The sequence below is a fragment of the Cynara cardunculus genome (assembly GCF_001531365.2).
Source record: "Cynara cardunculus var. scolymus isolate 2C chromosome LG 5, CcrdV1, whole genome shotgun sequence".
Classification (NCBI taxonomy): Eukaryota; Viridiplantae; Streptophyta; class Magnoliopsida; order Asterales; family Asteraceae; genus Cynara; species Cynara cardunculus.
The window spans coordinates 2843642-2854782 of NC_037532.1; the positions used below are offsets into that span (position 1 = coordinate 2843642).

The 11141-nt window shown below is 32.5% G+C and overlaps 1 protein-coding gene across 1 annotated transcript; it reads left to right on the forward strand.

Annotated features, from left to right (window-relative positions):
* Positions 1-4426: 4426 nt before the first annotated feature.
* LOC112512416 (phosphatidylinositol/phosphatidylcholine transfer protein SFH9-like) lies at positions 4427-11141 on the forward strand. The gene is made up of 15 exons (XM_025118364.1): positions 4427-4682; positions 4960-5044; positions 5148-5442; positions 6327-6426; positions 7196-7462; positions 7550-7627; positions 8230-8331; positions 8409-8458; positions 8548-8647; positions 8974-9054; positions 9159-9242; positions 9345-9426; positions 9529-9884; positions 10260-10334; positions 10630-11141. The coding sequence occupies exons 2-15, from the start codon at positions 5038-5040 to the stop codon at positions 10687-10689; spliced, it is 1737 nt and encodes a 578-aa protein (XP_024974132.1). The 5' UTR covers positions 4427-4682; positions 4960-5037; the 3' UTR covers positions 10690-11141.

Consider the following 11141-nt stretch of genomic DNA (forward strand, 5'->3'; position numbering starts at 1 on the left):
TTTTTGTTAACTTTGAAAACCATGATAACCAATCAAATTCCATTCTTCTTGTAGGTTTATGCCATGCTCACATTTTAATTACAAGGGTATTTCAGTAAATTTATTTGTTATCTAACTCCTAAACAATTAATGGAGAGTTACAAATCATCAAATCCCAAAAAATATACATTTATAATATTAATAATTTTTTTTAATCTTGATCTTTCATGTTTATTGTTTTATCAGTTTTTAATTCGCATAGAAAACATGGTAGTAAAAATTTTCGGTATCGATCAAGCTAATATAGATAAACGCAATGAAAAATAAATTGACAACAGTGAAAAGATTAAAATGGTTTATGATGACAATCGGAGTTCAAGGTTGGGAATTGAAGAAATTAACTAAAACGAATGTCTTGGTAATAGATTTTTATTTTTTTAGATTCATTTTAATCGCAATTATGTTCATTACGATGTGTTGTGTTTTTTATAACTCATCTTGTATTGATATTTTTTTCTTTAATTATTAAAATACGTACCTAATTCACATGTTCAAATGGAAGTACATGCACGACTCATTTTCATATTGTTATATTACCGACTTTTATGAATCATGAACCATTGTGTTCATGTTACTTCTATCATAAGAACACAAATGTTATTTTTTAAGCTTGATACCAAATCTTTATATTTGTGTAAGTGTTTGCACCCGGTGTTCATAGCGTTGGGGTTATGTGTTCATATATTTTATATGACATGAACAAGAGGTGAACACATGTGTTCATATATTTTATATGACATGAACAAGAGGTGAACATGATATGAACAAGGAGTGAACAACCATATAAGATCAGAAACATATATGAACAAGGGGTGAACAACCATATAAGATCAGAAACATATATGAACAAGGGGTGAACCTTAAACAGTGTGGATGCAATGCATGTATAAAACTCCAATTGACAAAGGATCGCTCCTGGATGTGTTTATAATGAAGGAACTATTGTTCACAAGCTGTTCATATCGTGTTCATATATGTTTTTTATTTATTTTCTTTCGTATAATAGTTATTCTTATTATGTTCATATTGTGTTTATAAATGTTATGCAGTTCAAGTTCATATACATGTCAAATTTTTGTTCGTATTTGATACAATGATTCATATATATATATATATATAGTTGTGTTCATATGGTTCTTCTATTAACAAAAATAAATTAACAAAAAAATCATAGAATTTTGATTTTGTAACTCCCAATTAATTAATGATGTGAGAGTTACATAATTTTTTTTTATCTAAATACCCTTTTCAACTTTGTTCACTTATCTTTATGCAATTTTAAATTTAAAAAAATAAGTTTTTATCATGATTAATCACAACCGTTTATTGAAAGATTGAATGACCAAGATCGGTTAACAAACTTAACACAAAAACTTTGGTTAACATTTGAACCTGACCCTCTATATTCTATGATTTTTGTTGAAAAGGGTATTTAGGTAAAAAAATTATGTAACTCGCATATCATTAATTAATTGAGAGTTACAAAATCAAAAATTCTATGATTTTTGTTAATTTATTTTTGAGAACCATATGAACACAACTATATATATATATATATATATATATATGAACCATTGTGTCAAATACGAACAAAAATATGAACTTGAACTGCATAGCATTTATAAACACAATATGAACATAATAAGAATAACTATTACATAAAAAAAAGGTATAAACACGCTATGAACAGCTTGTGAACGATAGTTCCTTCATTATAAACACATTCAGGAGTGATCATTTGTCAATTGGAGTTTTATACATGCATTACATTCACACCGTTTAAGGTTCACCCCTTGTTCATATATGTTTATGATCTTATATGGTTGTTCACCCTTTGTTCATATCGTGTTCACCCCTTATTCACATCGTATAAAATATATTAACACAAAACCCCAACGCTGTGAACACCAGGTGCAAACACTTGCACAAATATAAAGATTTGGTATCAAGCTTAAAAAATAATACTTGTGTTCATATGATAGAATTAACATGAACATAATGGTTCATGATTCATAAAAGTCGATAATATGACAATATGAAAATGGGTCGTGCATGTACTTCCATTTGAACATGTGAATTATGTACGTATTTTAATAATTAAAGAAAAAAACTATCAATACATAATGAATTATAAAAAACACAACACATCATAATGAACATAATTTTGATTAAAACGAATCTAAAAAAAATAAAAATCTATTACCAAGACATTTGCTTTGGTTAATTTCTTCAATTCCCGACCTCGAACTCCGATTGTCATCATAAACCATTTTAATCTTCTCAATGTTGTCGATTTATTTTTCATTGCGTTTATCCATATTAACTTGATCGATACCGAAAATTTTTACTACCTTGTTTTCTATGCGAATTAAAAACTGATAAAACAATGAACATGAAAGATCAAGATTAAAAAAATAAAAAATAAATATTATAAATGCATATTTTTTGGGATTTGATGATTTATAACTCTCCATTAATTGTTTGAGAGTTACATATCAAATCAATACTAAAATACCCTTGTAATTAAAATGTGAACATAACATAAACCTATAAAAAGAATGAAATTTGATTGGTTGCCATGGTTTTCAAATTTAACACAAAATTGTTGGTTAACATTTGATCTTCCCTTATATATATATATATATATATATATATATATATTCTCCATTAGTTTAGTTATTTATGGTGTGGAATATTGCATTTATTTGAAGACCAAAAGTTATTAGATATTAAATGCTAATTAAACCTTTAATTTAATACAGATGTTTTAACACTAATTATTAATCAATTTTCTTAAATAAAATATATTGAAAACTACCAATCACCACACAAGCTTTCACTCCACAATTATCAAATGTTGACTATTTTCTAAAATAATATTTAATTTAAATGTTTTTATCATACAATATTCTCTCCAAAGGATTAATTAATATTAAACAAATTCACTAAAAACCTTTTTAATTAAACAATAAAATTTAGATTTTTTATTTTAAAGATTACAATATTAATTATATTATTAAAAAAAATTAATATATTTAATAGAATATTATTTTTCTTTCATATATATATTTAATTTTAAATAATAAAATATCATATCTTAATTCTAAGCAAATATTTTTTTAAAGAGTCCTTTAAATTTAAAGAATTTCATATTTTCTTTTATATATGCTTTCTTTTTAATTTTTTGAAAATGTTTTAAAGATCTGTTATTCAAAAGTTATCAGTATTTATCAAATCTGTTCTTATCTAACATAATACTATTGGATCAAATGACAAAGGCATTGAAGCAAAAAAAAAAAAAAAAAAAAAAACTCTCAAAAACTCAATTTTCTGCATTTTGAAAAATCTGTTGGAGATGTTTTGATATTTCTTTTTAATAAAATAAAATAGATATTATTCCAACAATCTCAAGATTAATATAAGAAGTTTGGTGCCTTTGGTGTGTGGCTCAGTTGGCAAAGAGATGTGACGACTTTACTCAAATACAAGATGGATTCTGGGTTTGATTGCATTCCCCACTAGCCTCAGCCCCTGAGTGAGTTAAAAAATGACCTACCACATTGGTGTCATTGGAGACGAGTTCCGTATGAGACTGGTTGGTGTGAGATCCACATCGGTTGAGAAGAGGAACAAGTGTTGACTTATAAGGGACTGAATACCTCTACTACCAGTCGTATTTTAAAACCGTGAGTCTGGATGTGTGGACAAAACGGACGATATCTATTATTGTTAGCCTGTGATGTTACAAATGACATCATAGTAGGGAAGCAGACTTGTATGCCAGCAAAGACGCTGGGCTCCCAACGGGGTTGGATTGTGAGATCTCACATCAGTTGGGGAGGGGAAAAAATGTTGCTTTATGTAACATTCTATAGTAATCATACTAGATATTGTCCGCCTTGTCTACACACCTAGACTCACAGTTCTAAAATGCGCATGATAGTTAAAATATCAAGCCCTTACAAGATAACCTTTGTTGCCCTCCCCAACCAATGTGAAATCTAACACTTTATAAGGTACTGAATACCTCTTATATTAGACGTGTTTTGAAAAATTAAGTCTATGTATATCATGCATGGACAAAATGGACAATATCTAATATGTTTAACCAAAGATGTTATAATTAGAGTTATCAGTAATCTAATTTTACCTAAATAAAACAATTTTCGTCCTAAATTTACTTTCATTCTTTTTTTTTAATTAATAATGTTAATTATGTATTCGGTTACAAAATGTTTCAACTTTTTTACAATTAAATTAAATTAAATTAAATACTTTATTAAAAAGTATTTTATTTTATTTTATTTCGAAATATAAGCTCCCGAAAGGGCCCAATCTCGATGGTTAGCATCCCCCAAATCAATAGATTAAAAACGGAACCTTCTCTCTCTCTCTCTCTCTCTCTCTCTCTCTCTGTTTATATATAAAAACTGATTTCTTTACAGCAAGAGTATTATTCACAAAGCAAACCCATTTCAAGTTTTCTCTCTTACCCAACTAATCCCACACTCTTCTTGTTCATTTCAATCATCATAATCACCGTAATCGACTTCTTTTTTGTGGATTTCATCATCTGTTTATATATAATCCTTATTCGTTTCTCCATTGATTCCTTCGATCTTATGAATGTGGCTTCATTCCAGGTACTTCCATCTCATATACACAAACTCTTGTTCTTTACTCAATCTTTTGATATTGGATTCTTGTCTTCTTTATGGGTTGTAATTCGATCGATTTGATAATCCCTTTTTGGGGTTTCAATTGTTTGAATGAACACAATCTTTGATTCTGCCCAGATTCTTCGTATCGTTTTTGCGGAATTTGTGAAGTTTTCAGTCGTCTATTTGATTAATTTACGATTAAGATTTATGATCGAAGAATCTATCCGTCTTTCTAGATCTAATCTGTCAGTGAATGCAGAGTTGCAATTGGGGATTTTTGGGTGTTTCGATTGATGCAGGGTTCTTGTAAACTCCAATTACCCATTTTTGTTACATAATGACAGGTAAGTTTTTCTTAAAATTTATCATTGATTCTTGGATGATTTCATCAATTCAATGCTGTTTATGTGATTAGCCAAATGGGTTTTTGTTGATTTTGTTTTAAAGCATTGAATCAAGAAGATAGGAGTACTCAAAGATATGGTTTGGGGACATTTGGGGATGATAAGAGAAGGGTCAGGGTTAGATCTTTGAAGAAGAAAACAATGGGGGCATCAACGAGACCGATGAACTCATTCAAAACGCGAAGTAATAAGCGTGTTTTGAATTGCCAATTTGCTTCGATTTCGATAGATGATGTTCGAGATGAGGAGGAAGAAAAGGTAGTGAATGCTTTTCGCCAAATCTTGATCGAAAAAGACTTGCTTCCCAATCGTCACGATGATTACCACACACTATTGAGGTAACAATCTTCCATTATGATCTCAATCTTTGGATAAATTACTCCTTTTGTTATGTAATTGATTAGGATACACTCCATTGGTTCCATAGAGTTTGACTTTTAACAGTCGGTGGGAGTGAAATAGAGGTCAGGTTTGTGTACATCTTACCCGACCCCACCTGGGCGTGTTCGGTTTAAATGATACAATTTGCAGACAACAAAGAATCAAGATTTGGGTTTGTTGCTATGAATAATTACAATGTTTGGTTGATTGTTAAATACCTCAAAACGCCCCTTGAATAAAGAGAAGACCGAAGATTTTGTAATGATGGTAATTGGAGTGATAGTTGAATTTTGCCTAAAAACTTAACGCAAAAAAGGAAATGCTGCAATGTTGATGGTACATTCTAAACGGAAATCCCGGTATCTCTTTGCTCACACTCTTGCACGAGCCAGGTATTTTCACGGAAACAGTTTCCTTACTCTTTAGAGGCGGAGATCAGGTCCGCATACATCTCATCCATGGACCCTACTTAGGGCATATTTGTTGGCAGCTTAATAAGCTTAATGGAACTTGGAGCTTATTCAGTCATCCATACATCATCCGTTGGTAGTGACTTAATGATATAGAAAGTGGCTTATTCAGAAAGCTTTTAGGGGGAGCTTTATGTAGAAAGTCAAGTTTTTGCTAAACGTGCACCTCCCATTAAAAACCATGCTCATAGGATCTATGCAAAACCATCTTAAACAAAAATCTTCCAAATCTATACAGACAGATTAATCCAATCAGATAGATTAATTCATAAAGGACTTAATGGGACACCAACCGAATATCCCCTTAGAATGTAGTTTATTGGGTCTGTTTGGTATTCTAAACGGAGAAATCTACGAACATGGGATTGCAGGTTCTTGAAGGCAAGGAAATTTGACATTGATAAGGCGGTCCAAATGTGGGCGGAAATGCTCAATTGGAGGAAAGATTATGGTGCCGACTCTATCTTGCAGGTTCTCTTTCTAACCATGCTTATTATCTTCCCGCATGATCTTCTTTCGTTCTATTCAAATGTCTATAGATGCAACTGTTGACCCTACGGTGAAGGTCTAATTTTGTGGTCCACAAGAACAATTATAATCCAAATCCATTTAAAATTTTTTAACTTTGAGTGTTGTCGAACAATTTACTTATCAAGATTTGACTTTTTGATGATTCGATATCGAAGATTTGGTTTCTAAATTTGTAAAAATAGCATGTTTGACTTTGAGTCTTTGACCTCATAAGTCATAAGTGTGGTGTATATCTGTTTCAGATTTGGAATGGAGATATAGGTACAAATGTGGATTGCTAGCAATGTATTATTACACTTTTCAATTAATTAAAATGACAATTTTAACCTTAATAATAGAGGGAGTAATGAATTACTTCCATCTTATAATTAATGGGTAGAATAGGAAAGTGGGCATTTTATATTTTATTAATGGGTAGAATAGGAAAGTGGGCATTTTATATTTTAAGTAAGCATTTATTTTGGTACAAACTAAAATCGGAATACCGTGCTTGATCTTTCATTTATAAATGTTTACATTGCAAAAGGCACACAGTTTAAATGTGTAATTAATTCTCTTTTTTAATTAGCTAAATGACAATTTTACCCCTAATAATTGGAGTAATGAGTTTCTCCATCTCATAATGAAGGGTAAAATTGGAAAGCGGTGGACACTTGTTTTGAGAAAATTAAAGTAGAAATGTGGACACTGATTTTGTCTCTCTCTTCAGGATTTCGTATATGAGGAATTTGAAGAGGTTCAAAGCTACTATCCTCATGGTTATCATGGGGTCGATAAAGAGGGACGGCCCGTTTATATCGAAAGACTAGGCAAGGTCGACCCTAGTAAGCTTATGAACGTAACGACGGTTGAAAGGTTTTTAAGGTATCACGTCCAAGGTTTCGAGAAAGCTTTTTCCGAGAAATTCCCGGCTTGCTCCGTTGCAGCTAGGAGACATATAGATTCTTGCACCACCATATTGGATGTTCATGGAATGGTTAGCTTAATGGCTTTCTTTCTACTTTTAGAAACTTTACGGTGGCTAAGCATTCTGAAAAGATTCTTAACTTTCTTGTTTTTGTAGAATTGGATGAGTTTTGGAAAAGTCGCACATGATTTGGTGATGCGAATGCAAAAGATTGATGGGGATAACTATCCCGAGGTATGTGTCTGTGTTTCTATTTTAGTTTGTCGCAAAATAAGTCCTTCCAATTCTACCCTTATTGAGATAGAAAAATTCTCCACTCCTTAATATTATTGAGGGTAAAGTTGTCATTTAGTTGATTAAAAAGTGTGATAATTACTCTTTCTAAATAAGTGCTTGTTTTCCTATTATACCCTTAATACTACTACTTATATTAACAAGGGTAAATTGTGATAATTACATATTTCTATGTGAGTGTTTGCTTTTCAATTATACTCTAAATTATGAGATAGAGAAATTCACTACTCCTTATATTATTAAGGGTAAAATTGTCATTTAGTTGATTGAAAAGTGTGATAATCACATATATCTAAGCAAGTGTCTGCTTTCCATTTATACATTAACTATAAGTGTCTCCTTATATTAATAAGGGTAAAATGGTCATGCAGTTGATTAATTAGTGTGAAAATTACGTATTAATAAGGGTAAAATGTCTGCTTTCCTATTCTACCCTTAATTATGAGATGGAGAAATTCACTACTCCTTATATTAATAAGGGTAAAATTGTCATGTAGTTGATTAGGAACTGATCTTTTTCCTTTTTCCTTTTGATTAATCAGACCTTACATCAGATGTTCATCGTGAATGCTGGTAACGGATTCAAGTTAGTATGGAATACGTTGAAAGGGTTTCTTGATCCAAGAACGACATCAAAGATTCATGTAAAGATTACAAAGATTCGCCTTTGAATTTCGTTTTGAATTCAATCTCAGAAACTAAATCTTGATTAAATTTGCAGGTTCTTGGCAACAAGTATCAGAACAAGTTGCTGGAAGTTATAGAATCAAGGTTGATTTTTTATTCGTCTTTGCATCGTTTATGCGTAAAATTATCTTTTTATATGAGGTTCTTATCGTCAATTGCATTTATTATTATAGCCAATTGCCGGATTTTCTTGGCGGGATTTGTTCATGCTCGAATGACGGTGGATGCTTGAGGTCGGATAAAGGTCCTTGGCATGATCAAGAATTGATGAAGGTATGGTTTTCCGTTTGTTGTTTGAAATCAGGTTCCTTAAGGGCGCGTTTTGTACACAGAGATCACTATTCCATGTTTGTGGAACAGGAATGCTGACGTCGTTCCGTTTTGTCAAACCAAATGTTGACGATTGTTCTGTTTTGTCTTGTCTAGATACCAAATACACCCTAAGAGAACGACCTTCTGACAGATTTAAGAACGCTTCTGTCCAAAATCTGTTAGAAGGTTTAAAACAACAAAATTGTTATTGTTCTAAAACGTGTTTCGAACGTACGAGTGTGTTTATAGTATGCGAGTGTGTTAACAAAACGTTGGGATTCTTGCAGCTAATTAACACGGGAGATGTGGAGAAAAACGCTAGCTTTTATGATGATTCCAGTTTAGAGGTGAAGGCGATTGTTTCCGAGGTGATGTTAGTGACACATTTTTTTTTATCAAACCCGTAAGCCATAAATAACGTTGTCTTCCTGCATTCGGTAATCTTACGACACTCTGCTTGGTTTTATCGTAGACCACGAGACATCAAATCTCCGGCGAGTCGAACACCGTGTTCCAAACTCATGTTCCAAGAAGATCGATGTCTCTCCATCTCAGGGTAGGTGAAAAATGATATCGAGCCATTTATCTCACACGATCCGGGATAGGTGAAAAATGAAACCTGATACTTTTTTGATAACTCAATTGTGTTGTCTTTTAGAACTTGGGAAACAAGTCGATTTCTTACGATACCGAAGTTGAGCAAGTAGTTTCCGGTACTCCGATTGATGTTGGTCCGAGAAGTAAGTGGTCGATCATTCGTACATATTGTTATGGATTTTATCATCTCGAATGCATAATGTTGACCATTTTTGGTAACCCTTTTTTTCCGGTTCCTGAAGCAGATGATATGATACAAACAAGAGCGATGGAAGAGCCGACTGTAAAGAGAGTTGTCGTGTTTTTATACAAAGTTTTAGCATACATATTTCTTCTTGTTTTCCGTCTTGTGAAATTTTCGGCAAAAAATATCGCAAAGTCGTTGAGCAACGGGCAAAACGCACCCGAGTTTGTGAATGTTTCGAGTCCTCTAAGAAAGGACCTTTTGCATCCGTGTGAAGAGAAGCTGATACAACTCGAAGCAATGGTGGCCGAACTTTCGAGTAAACCTTCGAGAATTCCGCAAGAGAAAGACGAGATGCTTGCGGAGTCGATGAATCGTATAAGATCGATGGAGTACGATTTGCAGAAAACGAAGAAAGTAAGAATTTTTAATCCTTTTTTTTCGAGGATTTTGATGTGTTATAATACCAAAACTCACACACTCGTCATGTTTTCTTACCGTGTGAGGGACCATGTTTTCTTACCGTGTGAGGGACCAAAATAGTAAAGAACTGTAAACCACAGGGATTGAAACAACAATAAATTGTAAATCATAAAGACAAAATAGCAATGAATTATAAATCATAGGAATGAAAACCGTAATTTCTGAACCACAGAACGGATGTAACGTACTCTGAGTATCATTTAAATATTCAATACATTTAATATCTCAACAACTTTTCAAATAATCCGAGAGTTTTTCAAAACCGGAGGTTTTTATTACTGATTTCGTCGTTTTCTTCTCATTTTGTAGGCGTTATTTGCTACGGCTTCGAAACAAATGGAGCTCGAGGAGTCGATAGAGACACTACGAGGGGATACTTTAAATGTAAGTCGAAACCTCACTTTTCATAACCGGAAAGTATATCAAAATACTGTGAAGTCTTAGAATTTCCTATTTTGTATTGAATTTTGACTGGTAACCTGTTGATGTTGTAACATTGTGTGGGTGTGAAGTTTATCATTCCCTTCGTCATAAACTGAGATCCACGTTATCAAATGTTACATATCAGCAGTTTATCGATCAAAATGAGTACAAAATGGGAACTTTGTATTTTGATGCATTTTGCCGTTTCAAATTCATGATCGATATTGGTTCTAATTATCTTAAATTGGAACAATAGAGAACAAACTCGTGTTGGGTGAGACGATCAAAATCATCCTCGAGCGGAAGATGGCAGTGAAAATGAACCCGAATTCGGCCAAACTTTTTTCAACGATACACTTATCGAAATTGGAATCGGTCTTCACAAGGTCGCCTCGGACGAATATTCTTGATTCTCGGGCATTGGAACGCTCGTTCAAAACATGAGGTTTCTCTCAATATACATACATACATACATATAGGCGTACAAAAACATGATTTGTTCGTTCTTACCCTCTCGGGTTGATAATTCAAGGCGTTTTGCAACGATCTTTCAAAGGTTTTTTTATGGTTCTAAAAGCGGTATATGCATACATGTTAATAAATAGTTTACATAGAATGAGATAACTTGCCGGGAAAAACATGTCGATGGGAATAGGTCGACGGGTTTTTTGGCGTTTGTTTTTCGGTTCGAGATGTAATTGTTACCGGAAGTTTATAAGTATTGTAACGATTCGATCGTTGATCGAACCCGATTCTTGCAATAATAAA